The sequence below is a fragment of the Peromyscus maniculatus genome, chromosome 2 (assembly GCF_049852395.1).
Source record: "Peromyscus maniculatus bairdii isolate BWxNUB_F1_BW_parent chromosome 2, HU_Pman_BW_mat_3.1, whole genome shotgun sequence".
In the NCBI taxonomy this organism is placed as follows: Eukaryota; Metazoa; Chordata; class Mammalia; order Rodentia; family Cricetidae; genus Peromyscus; species Peromyscus maniculatus.
Genome location: NC_134853.1, coordinates 118,934,887 through 118,956,141, shown reverse-complemented (window position 1 = coordinate 118,956,141; position 21,255 = coordinate 118,934,887). Strand labels below are relative to the sequence as shown.

The following is a 21,255-nucleotide window of genomic DNA, read 5'->3' as shown; positions in this document are numbered from 1 at the left end:
AGGCAGAGCCAGGTGGATCTCTGTGAGTTCGAGGCCAGCCTGGGCTACCAAGTGAGTCCCAGGAAAGGCGCAAAGCTACACAGAGAAACCCTGTCTCGAAAAACCAAAAAAAAAAAAAAAAAAAAAAGTACATTCCCAAGAGAAAGAACACAAAGGAAACTGAAAATTTAAAAAACTGTATCTGTTAATGATTTTACTGTTTCCTCTGCCAGCATAACTATACATGAACTTCACTGAGTCATATCTTCCCAGGTCTTCCATATCAGGAAAAATCATTTATTTTTCAGGATCATCTTCCACATTATTCCTTCCACGAGGCCTGACACCCAGACCGACCCTGCACCAATGCCAAGGGCTTCCCTAACCTACAAGTCTGCTTCTTCCCCATCTACTCTGCCTTCCTCACTACCACAAACGCTGCTTTCTCAAGTCTCTCTCACCTTCAGTCTTGCATCTGCCATGCTGGGACAGTTGCGTGTCTTACTAAAACATGTATTTCCGGTTATCTTCAAACATTGAAAGGGTTTTAAACTTCAATTATACTCCCTCAATAGACTTTTTGTTTGTTTGGGTTTCTAAGATGAAGTTTCTCTGTGTTGCCCAGACTGGCCTCAAACTCAGCTGCTAAAGTGACTGAGGTCACAGAAACATGCCACCATGACTGTTCAAACCCCACCACCAAAATCAAGAGGCCAAAAATAAGTGGAATAAAGTGCAAGTTATTGATATGCATGTTTTTGAAAGCTGTTGATGTGTCAAGTGTCTCACATTTTGGACACACTTGCTCATCCTCTCAAAACCACCCAAGCCCACCCATGTTTTGAGAGTAGAGAAGTAAAAAGATTCTTTTCTGTACTCAGTAACACAAAGATCAAATTTTCTCTCATTCATTAATTTCGGCTTAGGTATTAAGGCATAAGTTTAGGAACTCAGCCACAACTCAACTTTAGCAAGATAAAAGATAGTGATAACAACTCAAAATATTTTCTGCAACATTACTTTTTAATCCATACTTAGCTTTTAAGGGACTTATTTAAATTCTGAACCTAAAAAGGGTGGCATGTAGAAGAATCAGAAGTTTGGAAATTAGATATTTCATTAGGCTGAAATAGCACAAAGTGGCCTGACATGAATTTCATTCAGGCCTATGAATACATTAGCACTCTTAATCTCTCCACCTGCTCCAATGCATGATGACAATTTTTTTAAGGAATTAACTTTCTATACTTCCTATTTGTCAGAAAAACTAAAATATTTCATAACTAAACTTTCATGTAACTATCAAATATATTTTAAAGGTTTATCTTTACTTAACCTAGTAATTCTTCAATAACCAAGGGCAAACAGTGAAAGAAAACAATTTTATTAGATATTTGAATCGTGTATTCTCATAATGCACTTCCCTTTTATGAAAAAAAATAGTTCTAATGAAATAATTTCTATCTTATTTTTTTTTTTATGATTAAACACAAATATATTTTGGGCAGTCACAACATATGCAGTGATCAATTTACTTTATCCCAGACGTAATATTGTATAAAATGTTAACAGTCACACAATATTCAAAACAGAACTACTCTAGAAGCATAGGAAAGTAAAGTCCCAATGGTACAAAATGATCTGTACATTAAATTCCTTTGTTACTAACTATAATGCTAGCTGTTAAACTATTGAGGCAAAATGGGACTCTAATCACTGAAAAGTAACTGCTTGCTATTATAGATTCACAGTTTTATTGTTTGAGTTTTAAATTAAAGTCTGTAGGTACTTAATTTTATTATCTAGAAACCTTAACATACTTTATAATTATCCAAAATATGAAGAAGAAATGATTCATTTACCTGAATGAGCTGTTCCAACATAGCCAACAATTCTAATCCCAAGACTCTGTCCATCTTTTTTAACAAGTTCAACATTGTAAGTTTCAAAAAGAGAACAGTCCTGCAGAGAAATAATACACCCATTGTTACATTTTTAGTTGCATAACTATATACACAGTCAACCTGTGCACCCAGTTTGCCAAGTTTTTTTTCCGTGACAAACTGAATTTTAAGATGATCCCCATGATTTCCCATCCTTGGACCTGCCCCTGTGCTTGTAAAATCACATGGCAAAGGGGAGATTATTCAAGTGGGCCTAATCTAATCAAAGAAGCCCATTATAAGTAATTTCCCCCTGCTGGTAATAGGAAGGGCAAAGAAAAAGATTTTAAACATATAAGATGAGCTTGTGGTTTGAAGGTGGAGGGGTCATACAAGAAAGATGGGAACAAGGGGACCCTAAGGGCTTGAAAGATGGAGGCCAACAAAGAAAAGGCCCTCCATCCTGCAGCAAAGAACTGTATTCTTCCCCCAACCCGAAACAAGCTCATGAACCTGGATGTCACAAATAGAGCCCAGATGAACCAACACCTTCATTTACCTTTATAAGAATCTAGGCAGAAAACCCAGCCAAGCCCACTCTGAATTCTGAACTACAGAAATGCAAACTGACCAAAGGTATTATCTACAGCTGCTAAATAACTAACAACTTATAACAATAGAAAATTAATACAGCCACCTAGAAAAACCTCAGGCTCTATTTTCTGAAAGAATCACAAGCCTAACAATTTAGAAGCCAAGGGGAAAATAGTTATTATATATAATATTTTTAAAACTGGCTCTAAAACTTTAATACTATCTTTAAATATTTCTGCAAAGGGATAAGATATCTGAACACTAACACTGCTTTCAATTCCAAACATCAGCATCAGAAACTAACCCACACATCACAGAGCCTTGTGGACTAGGTGAGAAGACTTCAGTGAGCTTGAGTAATGAAGGAAACTGAAATCAATTGGCATACAACTTGGAGAAACTACAAGTTAACGGCTAATATCAAGAAGAGAAAACTCCTGTTGATGCCCTGTGAGTGATGTCTCTGAAGATAAGTGCTAGCTTTCCACTTGTTCTAACAGAGTCTCCTTCTCTTCTGCCTCTTCATACTTTTATTCATGGGGAGGAGGAATGGGGAGACAGTTCAGTCAGCAAAGCACTTGCTGTGCAAGTGTGAGGAACAAAGTTCAGAACCTTAGGGCCAGATGATAAAAGCCAGACATGGTAGCACATACCAGTACTCTCAATACTGGGGAGACAGACGCAGGATCCTGGGGCTTGTTGCCCATCCAGTCTGGTTGAAATGGCAAGTTCAACTTTGTGAGAGACTCTATCTCGAAAATAAGGTAGAGAGCAATGGTGGAAAACAATGATTTCTGGCTTCAAGGTATGTGTGTGTGCGTGTACTTGCACACATACACGTATGTATGCACACACACCACACCAAAAAAAGGGAAGAGAGAAACACACATGTCTAATATTCATCACGAGTTCTCCTCTGCTTTGAATGTGAGCACTGAAGTGACTTATACTAGTGTGGTCATCCAGCTGAGAGAATTTCATATCGTTCATTGTATCCCAGGCAGCATTTGACGTAAAAAAGAATGGTTTTTATACTCACAGACCCAAGGGTCCTGTTGGCTACAGCAGGCAGGGCAACAGGTAAGGATACGGGGGTAGGAGGTGTTACTGCAATTTCACCAACAGGGTCTCTGGCCACCAGCATCCTTACTGAATTCCCACAGTTCCTCAGCACCTGAGCAACTTGTTCACTGGTCATCCCTTGCACATTTGTACCACCAATCTTCAAGATGTGGTCCCCTGTCTGTAGTCTCCCATCCTTTGATCCAAGAAGGAAAAACAAAATTATTCAGAGAAATCAATTAATAGCTTAGTAAAAATACATCAAACTTTCAATTCTGGCAAAATGACTGACAAAGCCAGTTCAAATGCTGGACAAACATAACACTTCTAATGATCTACTCAGCTGACAAAAGATAAAGCAATTCCCTGTAGAACAAAATCAAACCGGAAAGGTCCAAAATGAAATAAGTAATCAGAACTCTAAGAATGGGTCTCTGCTCAAGGGTTTTAATTTATGTTTAACAGTGTAGAGCTAGAGTATAATGACCATGTAGGCAAAGAAAGATCAAAAGCTGAAGACTTCCAGAAGGATGGTCAGAATGAAAGGTTCCAGGATAAAGTTAAGGACCTCCTAAGGCCAAAATGCTAAATAAATAGCATGACTGGTAACAGAAAGTTGCCAGCATGGCCAGAAGAAGCAGAGAAAAGAGGACAGTAATGAGCAGCTAGGACAGACAGATAGATGGAGAGTCATTTTCTATGACTGGGAAGCAAAGTCAGCAAAGGAATGACATCATGACTAGTTAAATTTTCTAAGATCTTGCCAACTTCTGTGTTTAAAATAGACTTAGGAGGAAACAATCCAAGCAGAAACAGCAGTTGGGAGGCTCTAACAATGACCTCAAGATTGCATGATGTGGACAAGTTAGTTTCAAATTGAGAAGGAAGAGCTACATGTATTTTCTAAGAACCACCAACAGGATGTGTTGTGTGATATTTGTTTTGTGTTTCTGACAAATAAAACTTGCCTGGAGATCACAGGGTAGAGTTAGCCACTAGTTAACCACAGAGACCAGGCAGTGGTGGCACACATTTTTAGTCCCAGCACTTAGGAGGCTCACTCCTTCAATCCCAGCATTCAGGAGGTGGAAACAGGAATATAAGGCAGTGGAAACAGGATCCTGGCTCCCTTTTGGTCTGAGGATCCAGAGAGGTAAGAAGTCACTAGCGACTGCTTCTCTGATCTTTCAGCTTTACCTTAATATCTGACTCCTAGTTTTTATTGATTAGACCAATTAAGGTCACACTTCAAGGATGACTGATAACTTCTACACGTGATGTCAAGGAAAGGGAGAAGGAACCAGAACCCCAACATTTTAGCCTATACAACTAGAAAAGATAGACTTATCATGAACTGTGCTAAAGAAGGCTAAAGAGTAACAGATGAGTGGGAATAGAAACGAGTAAATCCATGTTCATATTACATATATACTGCATCACAGAAAAGTTTAAGATATGATTCATGAAGATATACACCAGGTAAAATTATTTATAGAGTGCCCCCTTTGTGAAAATTCTGATCCATCTGCATTTTGCCTAAATTTGTTTCATCTGAAAACTTGAATCCTATTAAAATTACCTTTAGTACTGTATATTAAAGATATCAAAATGTCAACAATGATGGTCTAAGAAGTATACAGGCCTGCAAAGTACCTAACAGGTTACAATAACTCCTATGGCCAGCTATGGTAGCACATGCCTATGATCTCAGCACATGGAGGCAGGAAAATTGAGGCCGCCCTGAACCATATAAAGAATTTGAACACAGCCTAGACTATATAATGAGATATTTTCTCAGAAAACCAAAAAGAAAGCCACCCAGCTGTGGAGGGGGGGGGGGGTGAGAGGTGTCTGCCTTTTAATCGAAGCACATGGATCTCTGTGAATTCAAGACTAGCCTGATTTACAAAGTAAGTGGCAGGACAGCCAGAGCTACATAGTGAGACCCTATTTCAAAAAGAAAGAAAACCAAAAATAAAGGAGAAAGAAAAAGAGAGGGAGAGAATTAATTAATTCAATCATGTTCAAAGGGGAATTTAAATTTAAAATGAGAAAATTTAGTTTAAAAGATTGGCTGGCCAGGCCTAATGCCACACATCTTTAATTTGCCTTCAGGAGGCAGAGACAGTTGGATCTCTGTGAGTTCAAGGCCAAGTATAGTCGACAGAGAGAGGTACAGGCCAATGCCACACAGTGAGATGCTGTCTTTCAAAAAAAAAAAAAAAGAAAAGAAAATGTTGACTGATCTAACCAGATTCAAAAGACCAGTAAGTAACAATCCCAAAGCTCAATCCAAAACTGGTTTACTGGCTGTCTGGCCGTGGTGGTACAGGCCTATAATCCCTGAAGTTGGGAGGAAGGAGACTATGGTGTTCAAGGTCATTATGGGCTTCATAGAAGTTCGAAGTGCCTGGCTTGTATAAGACTTAAAAAAATTCAATCCAAGCTGTCCACTGATATACAGCAGGTCGCTCTCTAATACACAGAGGATACTAGTACATAAGCTATTTATTATTTACCTACTCACCAAGAAACTGTCTATCACTATCAAAAGATTTTTAATAGAATGAACATGAAAAAAGACATTTGCAACATGGAGCACAAAGAGCTTTCGGGTAAAGCAGTGAGTGCTGGGAGAATTTGTTCTGAGCTTCATAATCATGCTTCCAGGTGGCATCATTTAGAAGTCATGCAAGAAATACTGAAGGAGAAATTTTAAAAGACTAAAGACAAAAAGGTCAGTTTGCTACTTTTCCTATTTTTCAAATCTGCACGATTCTGAATGAAGAAAGGATTCATATCAAAATACTGAGAACAAAGCTATATTCTGTGTTGTGAATGCTATAGAAGGTGCTAGAAACATAAGACAAAGTGGTATAGCAGTTCAATCCTTAAACATCTGGGAAGGTTTAAGAAAAGAAACAAATACAAGGAAAAAACTATTGGAGGAAGGGAATAAAGAATAGCTGTCTTTCTACTTTAACAATGGTGAATTGATATTCTGTTTCTAACCATGACATATCCTAGGTAAAATAAATACCTACACTTAAGGGGATATTCAGGGACCTAGAAGATGCTGTACACGCCTTGGCAACCTGAGCTTGATACCTGGGACCCACATAATAAGCTGGATGTGGTCACATGTACCTATAACTCCAGCACTCCTACAGTGAAAGCGGGGTGGCAGGCACATGCACACACACACACACAAACACACACACACACACACACACACACACACACACACGCACACACACACACGCACAATAAAAATTTTCAAAGTAACAAATAAAAATTTTAGAAGAATGAGGGCTTCAGTGGCACTGATGAAAATGGGCGAAGCTGCCTGGGAGTTGGACCATCGGGAACAGAAGTGGGGCCTAGCCAAAATGATAAAGGATGTTACCTTAGCAAACAAAGAACATGTCACCATCAAGTATATATTTAGTCACTTCTCAAGCGATTTTTCCCTATTTTACTTCAATTCTTAATTTAAAATCATGTAGATAATTTGCATCTGTCACTGAGAGTCAAACATCTTCTTCATACAGAAAAGCAGGTGTTCTAAGGAATTAGTAAGCGCAAAAATATCCGTCAGATTGATGGGAAAGATTCCCAAATGGCAGCTGCCTTGTCTGAGACCAGCAGCCTCAAACCTGCATTTCACTGATATTCTCACCATTCTCTTTCCACAATGTATCTATAGATAATCTTGTTCTTTAAATCACAAATCAATGAAAGCCAATAAAGAGCTGTGCAACACCTGAGCACACAATATGCTGTGCTATAGCCAGCAAGGCCTTGAAGTTGTGATTCTCCTGCCTCGGCCACCAAGTAGTTGTACTTCAAGAACAAAAACAAAACAACTAACTTCTGAAAATATTTTATGTTTATGCAAAAGTAGAATAAAATGTTCTAAAGGATACTGTGGTGGCGGCACATGCCTTTAATCCAGCACTCAGGAGGCAGAGGCAGGTAGATCTCTATGAGTTTGAGGGTAGCCTGGTCTACATAATGAATTCCAGATCAATCAGAGCTACACAGTAAAACCTTGTTTTTAAAAAAAAAAAAAAAAAAAAAGCTGGGAGGTGGTACTGCACGCCTTTAATCCCAGCACTTAGGACGCAGAGTAGGGCGAATCTCTGAGGCCAGCCTAGCCTAGAGTGAGATCCAGGACAGCCAGGGTTACAGAGAAGTCTGGTCCTCATAATTGAGCAGTAAGTGCTATGCCATCTCTCTAGTGTACTCCACCCAGTTTTTAAGCTGCCTTGCTACTCTTTTCCCTTTTAGAGAGGATCTCTGGGATGGCGCATATTCCCTGTCAATTTGACTTAATTTGGAATTACCCAGGAGACATACTTCTGGGAATGTCTGTGAGGGTGTTTCCAGAGTCATATAAGGAAGACCCACTAAACATAAATGGCACTATCCCATAGCTAGGGCCCTGCACAAATGACCTGGAGAAAGTCAGCTGAGAACCAGCATTCCCTGCTCTGTGCTTTCTGGTCTACCCAGATAGAAGGAGTCCTCCCTAGCTAAATGCTCATACTGCTATAAACTCTGCCACACTTTCTTCCATCATGATGGAGCATACTCTTCTATCTTGAGGCATATGGTGATAATAATGAGAAAAATAGCTAATGCACTAGCTAAGGAGTGTTGAGAGAACTCACTCAAGGCTATGCTGGGGTGCTACATGATGGTTACAGCAAGAGGATTTAGAGGGTTTTATCAGACATTAGCAGGAAGAAGACCAGCTCTGTCACTCTCCAGCTGTACAACTTTGAACAATTTCTTAAAGTTTCCATACCTATAATTTGGAAATAAAACTTAAGACTGTTTTGAGGATTACATTAAAATGATGTAGGCAGATGACAATATTTGGCACAAGCTCCTGCTTCTCCATTACAAATCTGTGATGGGCAGGCCCCTAGCCCCTCCTAGATGATCTGAAACAGTGACGATCCCTTCCAGGAAAGGGTGAGAATCAGACTTGGGCTTTTCCCAACAGTGCCTCAGTGGGATTAATCTGGGAAACTCTGCACATCACAGTGTCCTTGTGAAAACTTATAATGCACATTAGTATATTAAAAAGCTCAGAAAATTCTTACAGTAAAGGAACTTATTTGATTTCATTTAAATTTATTTGGTTCTTTGTTTTCCAAAACAACTGCTGCACTTTGCACTTTGCAAATGTCATCCCATCCAGCAAAGCCTATTAAAATTGCTGGGGGGGGGGGGACAAGGGAGAGAAACATAAGAATATTCTACAATGTCTCACTCCTTTCTAGGTTACAAAAAAAAAAAATTTAAAGATTTATTTCAGGAATGGAAAATTGGCTCAGCAGTTGAAAATGCTTGTTGCACATTCATGAGAACTGGAGTTCAAATTCCAGCACTCATGCAAAAAGCCCTGTATTCTGCCAATGCCTGTTACTCCAGCTTCGGGGATCCCACACCCTCTTCTTTCTCCCATGCTCACAACTCATACACACACTGTGCTTATAGACACACACACAACGAAATATTGGCTTAATATCTTTTATGTGTATGAGTGGTTTCCCTACATGTATGTAAGTGCACCAGATGCACACCTGGTGTCTCCAGAGGTCAGAAGAGAGTGTTGGATCCCCAGTGCTCTTAGCAACTGAATCATTTCTCCAGCATCCACTATAGGTATGTTTTCAAAATACACACAATGATCATTCTCATGTTAGTCACACACACGTGTGTTGTATGTGGCATGTATGTGTATTGTATATATAAGTATATTCAGGTGCATACATCTCTGTATGTGTGTGGAGAGCAGAAGAGGACGTTGGATATCCTGCTCTATCATTCTTTACTCTCTTACCTTGAGACTGTCTTTCACAGAACCTGGAGATAGGCTGGCAGGCAGCAAGCCCCAGCAATCCCTCTTGTCTCCTTCCCCACAGCACAGTTTCAGGCCTGGCTTTCTGCATGGGTCCTGGGGGTCGGGACACTGTCCTCTCGTTTGCGCAGCAAGCATTCTTACCCACGAAGCCACCTCTCTAACCCTCAATGCACCTTTATATTCCAAATAAATTTTAAAGACAGGATAAGGCACAAAAAGCTTAAGATGAGGGAAAGATTCACAATCTTTCTGTTGGTTATTTCAAATTTTTGAATAATGTATATTTTAAATAAACTTTTTACATTTATTTTACTTTAGGTGTGTAAGTATTTTGCTTGCATGGATGTATGTGCATACATGTGCTTGTGGAGTCAGAAGAGGGTGCTGAATTCTGGGGAACTGAAGTTATAGATGGTTGTGAACCACTGTGTGAGTGGTGGGAGTTGAACTCAGGTTCTCTGCAACAAGTGCTCTTAACCACCAAGCCATTGCTCCCACGCCCCATATTTTTTAATGGCTAATTCGCTCAAATGCTTTAAGACATCAAGAAGGACTCCTCACACATGTACTGAAAGGTCAGAGTTCACTGATACTAATCATTTTTACTGTACCATACAGAACTTAAGTGAATTTGACAACTGTCACAAGTCTGGGGTCCTTGCCTTATTCTCACTAATTTCCAATTAATTTCTAGTTTCCCTCTGCTTTTGTGGCATAGGTGCAAACAAAGGTGAAAAGGAATAATAATTATTATTACTACTACTACAAGAATCGCTTTGATTTCAAAGACACACGAAAGGCGTAAGATCAAGGTACCCATAGACCAAACGTTAAGAATTTCTATAAATAAATATACTTGGATGCAGAAAGGACAGGAGGAAGGGTGAGGCTAAATAATTTCATGAGATTCAGCCTTCTCTGTGAGAAATAAGGAGCTGAGGAACCTATCTGCCTCAAAGCTGAATCTGAACAACGAATTCATCATGTTTACTTTAGAGTGTATTAGGAAAGATATGTTTAGAAGGAGACATAATAATCAGTGAGATTTTATGTGTTTTCCGATTGTAGAATTAAAGTTCCTTCTGAAATATCATAAGCATTCTATATAACATAAGCTCAAATGCAAACTTCTACAGTAATTTCTAAATCTAATTAGGGGAGGCTGGTTTCCAGAGGACCCAGTCCGGTTCCCAGCACCTACAGAGAAGGCTCACAAGTGCTTATAACTCCTGTCCAGGATATCATACACTCTCTTCTGGCTTTCATGGGTACCACACCATGATATACACAAACAGAGACACACATATACTGATAAATAAGTAAACAAATAAAGACTTTTAACGTTTTCTTCCATGTAAAATTAAGCGGAAAAGAAAGTGGTCAAGCTCTTACATGGCCTATTTGTTGAAACACTGCTAAACAAGAAAGGCACACACTTGTCTTATAATACCAGAAAATAGCCAAGTGAAATCTTACAGATGTAACAATGGGACAAATGGACTTCTGTTTAAGTGATTACTAATGGGGGAGGGTGTGTGTCACAGTGTACATGTGGAAGTCAGAAGACAACACTGTGGAGTTCATCCTCTTCTTCTATCAGTACATCGGTTACAGAATCAAGTTCAGGCCGCCAGGCTTTATAGGAACTTTACGTGCTGAGCCATGTTGCCTACCCCAGGACAAATGCATATGCTCACTGAATCTTCTGATTCTATTATTGAGCCCTTAAAAGATAGGCTGAAGCTGGGCGGTGCTGGCACACACTTTTAATCCCAGCACTTGGGAGGCAGAGGCAGGAGAATTTCTGTGAGTTTGAGGTCAGCCTGGTCTACAGAGCGAGATCCAGGACAGGCACCAAAACTACACACAGAAACTCTGTCTCAAAAATAAACAAACAAAAAACAAAACAACAACAACAAAAAAGATAGGCTAAAGAATAACACACATGTTCAAAGTGCAGATATTCATTAACAATTCCTTACAATAAAAATATTTTCTTCTTATGTAATCAAAACCCTGTTAGAGGTGAGAAAAATTGAATTAGAAACTGTTTAAATAAAGCAAATTTCATAAACTCTAATTATTGAGTCATGTATCCTAACAACTCATGCTATAAAATTAATTTCAAATCATACAAGTCAAATTTTATAAAAGCAAAATGATAAAACAAAGTCAACTTACTCGGTCTGCCAGTCCTCCAGGAACAATAGTCCTCACAACCACGCCACTTGACTTTCCTCCAACTATCCCAAACCCTAATCCAGAGCCATCATTAATGAGCTCAACATCTTCAGTGTGGCCCCAACACACCTACAAATGAACGGCAGGAGAGAGTCAGTGTTGGTAAAGCACGGATTCTTAGGTTTCCTATATGGCAATACAGGGTACATAGGGGACCCATGAATATGCATTTGCTGAAAGACAGGTAGACTGTTACAAAGATTTCAGGGAGCTGGGGGAAAGGAAGGGTCATAAAAATATATATACCAATGAAGAATCCTGAAAAGCTGAATGAAAGTAGAAATTTAAATTTTACTACAAGTACTAGTGGCACACACCTGTAATCCCAACACTCATGAGGTAGAAGCAGGAGAATCAGGAATTCACAGACAGCCTCTGCTACATAGTGAGGTCAAGGAAAACCTAAACTACACAAGACCATGCTCATAGAAATAAATCAATATAATACAAAGAAAGCAAGCATTCAACAAGAGAGAAACACAAGAACAAAGCTGGGCCAGACAACAGATTGGGGTAAAGGTTGGAAAGAATAACAAGACTAAAGCAGTGACTTAGGAAAATTAATCTGTCAGCACTGTGAAGAACCAAAGGTTAATACTATAACTAAAAAGCGTAGGGAGAGTGAAGTCCTGAGTGAACATGTATTGTTTGACATGGGCATGGCCGTATCAAGGACCCATGTCTCAGGCTCAGGGAAATGGCAAAGTTTTCCTCCGGTCCACATGCAGACATTGATAGTGTGTGTAGAACATGTCCACCATAGCTTTCCCCGAAGCTCTCCCACAGAGATCGCTCCCACAGATCAGCTAAGCCTTTCTCCTGTTCTGCTGCATGCAATAGCCCTAGCTCCCTGTTCAACTGCATACAATGATCATGTTGAGCTTCCAGGGTGCTGCAGCTTCTCCATCAAACAGCCCAGTCCACCCAATCTCAGCTTTTTGTGTACCATGTGTCTGTATGTCAGTTCTTCCCTCATTTCCTCACTGCCTCCCAGTCAGGGTTCCCAGACTCATGCAAGGATGTGGCAAACAGACTAGAACACTTATCAGGGAAGATAGAGGCTCACTCAACTCAAAACATTAGCAACATAATCATACAAAAAGACATAAGCAATTTTCCTCTATCACACTCTGTGACAAATGCACATACTTTCATATAATTCAACTGCAGAATAAAATATCCCATGAGATAATGTAGTCATCTTCATTAGTTAATTTTTCTACTCTACAATATTACCCAAGCCTGACCCAGCCATCTTCTGCAACCAGGCAAGGCTTCCAGTAGAGGGATTGAGACACCAACCCAACCACAAAACCTTTAACCTGCAATCTGTCTTGCCTACAAGATGTGCTAGGTAAAGGTGGCACAGAACTTATGAGAATGGCCAACCAATGACTGGTCCAACTTGAGATCCATGCCACAAGAGGGAGGCCACCTCTGACACTGCCTAAGAGCCAGGAACCACAGGCTGAATAGCCTAGAGACCTATGACAGAACCAAACATGACTGGCAACAACAACAACAACAAAAAGTCAATGAAATATTCCTAATGACATTCTGCTATACTCAAAGACTAGACCTAATTGTCATCAGAGAGGCTTCCTCCAGCAACTGCTATGAACAGATGCAGACACCCACAATCAAACACTGGGTGGACCTCCAGAGAACCCCAAGGAAGAGGGGGAGGAAGGAGCCAGAGTGGTCAACAACATCATAAGAACATGGCCCACAGAATTAACCAACCAGGGCTCATAAAGGCTCAGGGAGACTGAACTGACAATCAGGGAGCCTGAATGGGACTGACCTAGGCCCTCTGCATATATGTTACAATTGTGTAACTTGGTCCTCTTGTGGGACTCCTAATGTGGGAGTGGGTCCTTTCTCTGCTTTTGGGACCTTTTTCTTCCTACTGGATTGCCCTGTGCAGTCTTGATATGAGGGTATGTGCCTAGTCTTATCGTATCTTGTTATGCTATGTTTGGTTGATAATCCATAGGAGGCCTGCTCTTTTCTGAAGGGAAAGAGAGGAGTAGGGGAGAAGGAGGGAAAGGAAAACTGTGCTTGGGATATAATATATGAGAGAAGAATAAATACTGAAAGAAAGTTAACTGTGAAGTAAACAGGAGTATTGGAAATATTTAAGACATTCATGTCTGGAACAATACCTACAATCTTAGATACAATGTTTTTTGAAATAAAATTGAAGAGAAGATGGCAGCTACCATTCACAGTGTTCACTGGTACCAGGAACTGCCAGTTTGTCATAAACCTACCTTCTCTTCACATCTCTAAGAGTAGATACCATTATTGGTTCCACATAACAATGAAGAAACTGGAAGCGGGCATGGTGGTCTATGCCTGCACCCCAACTAATAGGGAGCAGCAGTAGGAGGGAATTCAAGGTGGTCTCGGCTATGCAGCATGTTTGAGCCAGCCGGGATACATGAGACCCTTCTCAATATTTAAAAGTTAAAAGAGGAGGAGGAGAAGAAGGAATAAATGAATGGACATGTAAAGGACCTGGTGGGATACAACCAGGGAGGGGTGGCAATGGACTGGAAAACACCAAAGCCTGACTCTAGAGCCTTCATTCCGCACATGCTAAGCAAGGTCCCACTTTGTTCATCGTATTTATCATACAAACTGTGCTGCATCAATATTACAGATTATAAGGAAAATGCTTGCCTGTTAGTTTGCATTGTGACCTTTTCTTTATCAGTCTATTAGTTCCCTTTTGCCCCAATAAATGAAAATTAAATAAACAAAGTAGCACTCAGTGTTACAAGAAAATAAGACTCATGCCAAGGCATGGAGGCTCACATGTAAATCCAGTATTTGTGAGGCAGAGGTAAAGGATCACAACTTCAAAACCAGCCTGATCTCCAGTGAGTTCCAGCCCAGCTAGGGCCACATAGTGAGATCTTACCTCAAACAAACAAACAAACAAAAAACCCACTAACTACAACAATAGCAAAACAGACTTAGCTTTCATTCTGAAGATACAGGCCAAAATTAGCAAGATGTCGGTTGGGGAGATGGCTCAATAGGAAAAGTGCACACCACACCTGCCGGATGACCTGAGTTCAATTCCACACACCAATAAAAGCTGACGTGTGGCACACACTTGTGACTTCAAGGTGAGGGTTCCCGGTCCTTCCAGGCTAGCCAAAAGTCTGAGCCTCCAAGATCAATGAGACCGTAACTCAGAAGACAGTGGCACTGCCATCAACTGTGGGCTCCACGTGCCCACAGACAGCTAAGCACACCTGCCTGCACATGCAGGTGCACACGTACAATTTGTTTCTTTGGTTTTTGAGACAGGGTTTCTCTGTGTAGCCCTGGCTGTCCTGGAACTCACTCTGAAGACCAGGCTGGCCTCGAACTCATAAAAATCCACCTGCCTCTGCCTCCTGAGTGCTGGGATTAAAGGTGTGAGCTACCACAGCACACCCAATTTTTACATTTTTAAAATTCATAAAATGTAACAAGTTTAAAAGATAAAAGAAACATTTTTTTTTTCAAGACAAGAGACAACTAAGGACAGAAAGACGGGGCTCTATAGGTACAGGTGCCTGCTTCCCAGCCTGACAACTTGATGATTTCCCGGACCCACATGGTGGAAGTAAAGAACCAACTCCCACTAGTTGCTCTCTCTCCCTTCTATGCACACTGTGGCATGCTTGTCCCCGCTCTCACACACAAAACAAAAATAGAATTTTTTGTTTTGTTTTCCAAGACAAGGTTTCTCTGTATAGCCCTGGCTGTCCTGGAACTTGCTTTATAGACCAGGCTGGCTGTGAACTCACATAGATCCACCTATCCCTGACCTCTGAGTGCTGGGACTACAGGTGTGTGTGTCAACACCCTGACCCAAAACTGAATTTTTTTTGTTTTTGTTTTTTCGAGACAGGGTTTCTCTGTGTAGCTTTGCGCCTTTCCTGGAGCTCACTTGGTAGCCCAGGCTGGCCTCGAACTCACAGAGATCCGCCTGCCTCTGCCTCCCGAGTGTTGGGATTAAAGGCGTGCGCCACCAACGCCCGGCTCAAAACTGAATTTTTAAAAGTGACATTTGTTTTTTCTTCTTTTTAAACTTATATGAAAAAAATGACTGCAATGATTTTATAAACTCAGTAATCTAGTCATAAACTACTATAATTCATAAATATGAGACTTTTAAAAAATAAATAACCACATCTTAAATAGTCAACAGTAGCTTCTACTATACTAAAACCTCTGAAACTCCTAGGTACAGTGGCACACACCCACAATCCTAGCACTCAGGAGGCTGAACCAAGGGAATTGTGAGTTCAAGGACATTGTGGGCTACATTGCAGGTTCCCCTCTCCCCCTATACACAGATTAACTTATTATGACATCAAAGAACACAAGACATCTTATCACCAAGTAAGTTAAAAATAATATTTAGTTTGGCATCTATATTAAACAATAACCTTTAATAAGGAAATAAACCAGTCATTAAAAAGATAAAAAACAAATCAAATTCCTCCAATAAACATCTTGTAATATTGCCATTTGGAGATATGATCACCTTTATTGACCTAGAATAATGGGAAGGACTTCCAACAACTACCAACTATTCTTATAGCGAATAACAGAATTTAGAATGAATATGTTCCCAAGCTTATGACTCACCGTTTCAGGCAGAGATGTATCAGCTGAGCTGGTGGAAGTATGGCCTTGTGTGTGGCCCACTTCCCTGGCCACAACCAGACGCAGAGACCCAGTGGCTTGTTGTAGTAATGCAATTGCCTGCTGATGGGAAATATTCTGATCCAATGGGGTGTCATTAATGGCCAAAATCTGGTCATTTTCCTTCAATCTTTGATCTCTAATCACACAAAAAAGAAGAATTTGTTTTAGGTACCGTGACAACCTGAACACACACACACAGCTGGCTCGAGTGGCCCTCTATGAATCAGGGGCTTCACTAGCACCCATGCTTCTCTTACACCATCTTATGTCATGTTAACACTGTCGTTTTACTCAAGACACTGAAACTTGAAAAATTAAGTCACTTGAGCAAGACTGCACAGCTGAAGAGAAAAAGCAACATCCGGCCTTAAACCACAAGACTTCTTTGACTAATCTTGTTTGAGCCTCTCTTTGGAACAAGCTGGCCTTGAACTCACAGATATCTGCCTGCCTCTGCTTCCCGAGTGCTGAGATCAAAGGCATGCGCCACCACCACCAGGCCTAGGGGAAACATTTTGGATGACAAGATATCAACAGGGTATTTAGAAAGGTTTTTATCATGGTTCCAATGTCTGTGCCTCTAAACTCCTGTGGAAATTTTATTTTGTATTGTAAAGTATCAAAACATGGGACTTCAGGCTATAAGGACTATCCACTCATGGATAAGATTGGTGTCTTCACGAAAGGCAAGTTAGTTCCTTGTTACCCTGATTCATTTTGCCTCCCACCATGTGATGAAACAGCAAGAAGCCCAAGCCAGTTGGAAACACCTTGACATGGTCTTCCCAGCTTTCAGAGCTGTAAACCAATAAATCTCTGTTCACGACAAGTTCTGAAACCTCAGGCATTCAATTATAGCAAAATGGACTAAGACTGAGCCTCACAGTCATCTTTGAAAGGAGCTGAGAAGTAAATGCTGAATGTAGGGACACATGTGTGCACTGACAGCTCACTGACTACACAACAGAAGGTCAAGCTGCAAGGAAGACTCACTCTCACATCACAGATAGGAGCATCATGTATCAGACCATCCAATACACACAGTCAGGAAGGACAACCGATATATTATACCAGCACTTCCCACAATGTTCCAGAACTTTATAGATAGATGCTGTTTTAACAAAGCAAGTTGTTGCCAGAAGATGAAAGGAAGAAGTTGGGAGTGACTGTCAACATATACAATAGGATGGGAGCTCTTTATCTAGCTGATGAAATTTCTAGAATTTTTACTACTTCTAGAATAATTGAAATGATTGCAAAACACTGAGTATATTAAACATCACTTCACAATTGTATGCTTCAAAATGTAAGGTTTATACTATTTGGATTTTAACCCAGTAGATCTATTATTTTAAATTTTGATTTAAAGAGACTAGAAGTAATCATCTATAAACAGGAAATAAATGTGAAAAAAATATGGACAGAATTTTGTAATCATATCCTGCCACACTGCTATTATTCTACCAGGAAGATCTGAATAGTGAACTTAGGAAATGAGTCATAAATCAAAGACTAGAAATCAAAGAGACAAAGACTTTGTGTGGAACCCTTCAAGCATAACAGCAGGCACATGTGGAGATGGTGGGTTAAGGAACCTCTAGAGAACCAGCACTAGCTGCTATCATTACTGTTTTTATTGCTAGTTTCTTACTCTTCATAGGAACATATTCAGAGCTGTCAGGAAAACATGAGCCAAATTCAGAATGAACTTCCTCACCTGTCTGCTACACTCCCTGGATGGACTTCCTTCACAAAGATATCAATTAATCCCAGACTTTGGCTTCTCAGGGCCACCACACTGAATCCAAGGCCACCAGATGAAGGGCGTTCTATTTCTATATATTCAACATGCCGGCCCTAATGAAGGGGGAAGTCAGAAAGGGAAAAAAAAAAAAAAACATAATGTATATTTAAACATCACCTTCCACAGAACTGAAACTGTGCAGCATACAGTAGCTTCTCCTAGGTTATCACTGTCAGTCTAAACATGCTCAGGGTTTTGGTAATATAATAATATAATAAAATGCTGGCTCTGGAAACCTTTTAACTTGACTGTTTCCAGCATAGCACAGAGTACAGCATTGAGAAGCATTTTACAATTCATCCACATTATGAGATCGATTCTGGACTGGACAAAAATTGAAAACAAACACCCTTTTCCACAGTAAACTCTCAATTACTTTGTACATAAATGTCATTAAATTCTCTTGATGCAAAACACATTTTTAAAAAGGAAAGAAAATCAGATATGCCAGAAGCATGCCTGTGTTCAACCTAGTCAGAACCAGCTGCATTTATATCATTGTTTTAAATTCTTTAGCAATGAATTAATACTCCATTCACTTGATCATTTCAAACAGTTACAGAGTACCAGGACTGCAGAGTATTTTACCATTTTAGTTAACAACTGCCTGTACAATGTGAGAGCTTCATAAACATAATCAAATCACAAGTGCATCACCCAGAGCAGCTGGAGCTTAAAGTTATTAAAGAACTAGAATATTTTTCCACTACAATGACTTGAAACAAATTGTTTTATTCTCAAGCCCAAATCTATTTATTTATTTACTTACTGACTGACTGACTTATTTTCCTCTCTTTTGGTTTTTTGAAACAGAGTTCTCTATAGAGTCCCAGTTGTTCTGGAACTCACTATGTAAACCAGGCTGGCCTTGAACTCATAGAGATCTTCCTGCCTCCTCCTCCCAAGTGCTGAAATAAAAGGGTCTGTACCTCCACACCCAGCTTCTTATTTTTAATACTGACTTTATTTTGAATGACGTGTATGGGTACAAGCCTGTGCATTGGTATGTGCACATGCAGCGCCCACTGAGGCCAGAAGAGGGCTTGTATCCCTATAGCTGGAGTTACAAGCATTTGTGAGCCACCCAATGTGAGCGCTAGAAACCAAATTCACACCTTCAACAAGACATTCTCAATTGTCTTTAAAAATTTAAAAACTTCAGTTGTTTATCATTTACTTCTTAGTAGGTATTAAGGGCTACAGTTAAATTATCCATTCTAATGCTTTCCTAGATTTTCCACATTATAGTAATTGTAATTCACAAATTCCATTGTGATATAAAATTAAAACAAATTTTCTTATAGTATTCTGTTTTGTTTGTTTTCTTTTGCTTTGCTTTTTTGGGGGGTGGGCATTGAGACAGGGTTTCTCTGTGTAGCTTTGGAGCCTGTCCTGGAACTCACTCTGTAGCCCAGGCTGGCCTGGAACTCACAGAGATCTGCTTGCCTCTGCCTCCTGAGTGCTGGGATTAAAGGTGTGCACCACCACCACCTGGCTTGCTTTTCTTTTCAGACAGGGCATCACTATGCAGCTCAAACTGGCCTCAGATTGGAGATCCCCTGCCTCAGTCTGTGGAATGCTGGGCTGCAGGCTTTTGCCAGCATGCCCTACTCTCCTGTAATTTAATGACAAGTTCCAACACACTGGTTAGGAACAGTGCCAATTCCTCCTACCAATATAAAACCATAAGCAAGCAAAATACATAGTAACACATTTTAAAACAAAGAGAATAAGTCTCCTTTTAAAGTGAAACAAGAAAAACTAATGAGCTAAACACTCAGTGACATGACATAACCTTACCTGAGCCATCTGCTGAATGACTGAGTTAAAGTCTTCATTTCCTGATTTTGGGGTCCAAGGGAATAATCCAGATGGAGTTAAATTACTACAAGGTCTGTGGGCGCTCCCATTTGTAATGGAACCATCCGTGAACACTAACAAACCCTTTCGAGAAAATTCAAAGTTGGCTGAACATTCCGAGGGGATATGGCTAAGCTATTAGAGAAAAAGAAAAGAAAATCATCAGCAGAAATCTATAGAAAAGAAATAATCTCTATCTATTGCATTATATGTGTAATTTATATACATATTAAAGAAGTAAAGGGGCAGCATGGTGGCACATGACTTTAAACCCAGTATTCAGATGCAGAGGCAGGAGGATCTCTGTGAGTACAAGGTCAACCTGCTCTATATTTAGCAAGTTACAGGCCAACCAGGACTTCAGAGTAAAACTCTTTCTTAGGGAGGAAGGCAGGAAGGGAGGGAGAGAGGCAGACAGGGAGAGGGGAGAAAGGAAAAGTAAAGGTAGGTGTGTGTGTGTGTGTGTGTGTGTGTGTGTGTGTGTGTGTGTGTGTGTGTGTTTAGAATAATGCAACATTAATAACAAATGATGGAGAGGTGGCTCAGTGGTTAACAGCACTTGCTACTCTTCCGAAAGATCTGGGTTCAATTCCTAGCACACACATGGTGGCTCACAACCGTCTCTAACTCTAGTCTAGGGCATCCAATATTCTCTTCTAGCCTCTACAGGTACCAGGCAAACACAAGGTGCACAGATCTATAATAATTAAGCAAAACATCCATATGCATTAAAAAAATCATAATAAATGTGAAGATGGTGTCTTCTATGTATAAAAAGAGCTGCACCCATGGAATCCTTACCTTACAATATGGCCACCTAAACAAGACCTACATAACGACAACACCACCTGACGTCCCTACATGGATAGGGAGAATCTCAGAAGGCCCCACCCTAGACGAGTTAGAGCCAATTAATGGCTGCTAAAAGAGAGAGAGAGCCAGTCTTCTTCAGGGACAGCCCCCTGATAGATTAAAAATCCCAAATAGTCATCCCTCAACACATATACATATGAGCAACACAAAATGGGCCCAGCAGACTGTATTCACACACACATATGTGTGTGTGTGTGTGTGTGTGTGTGTGTGTGTGTGTGTGTGTGTGTGTGTGTGTATGAATAATTAAGGTGAATAATAATTAAAGGAGAAGAGGTCATGAAGTTTAGTGAGAGCAGGAGGAGGACACGGGAGAGGTTGGAAGGGTGAAAGTATGTTAGAAATGTTATAAATTGAGTACTTATATAAGA

General features: G+C 40.2%; 1 protein-coding gene across 15 annotated transcripts in view; it reads right to left on the bottom strand.

The window, feature by feature from the left end:
- Patj (PATJ crumbs cell polarity complex component) overlaps positions 1–21,255 on the bottom strand; it is a 330,512-nt gene that overhangs the window by 289,937 nt on the left and 19,320 nt on the right. For all 15 annotated transcript variants that reach the window (XM_076564536.1, XM_042271444.2, XM_076564541.1 and 12 more), the window contains exons 4-9: positions 19,952–20,146; positions 18,065–18,204; positions 16,288–16,483; positions 11,575–11,703; positions 3,496–3,714; positions 1,842–1,941 (exon numbers count right to left, since the gene is read on the bottom strand). In XM_076564536.1, the coding sequence (XP_076420651.1) occupies positions 1,842–1,941; positions 3,496–3,714; positions 11,575–11,703; positions 16,288–16,483; positions 18,065–18,204; positions 19,952–20,146 (979 nt within the window). The remainder of the gene's footprint in view (positions 1–1,841; positions 1,942–3,495; positions 3,715–11,574; positions 11,704–16,287; positions 16,484–18,064; positions 18,205–19,951; positions 20,147–21,255) is intronic.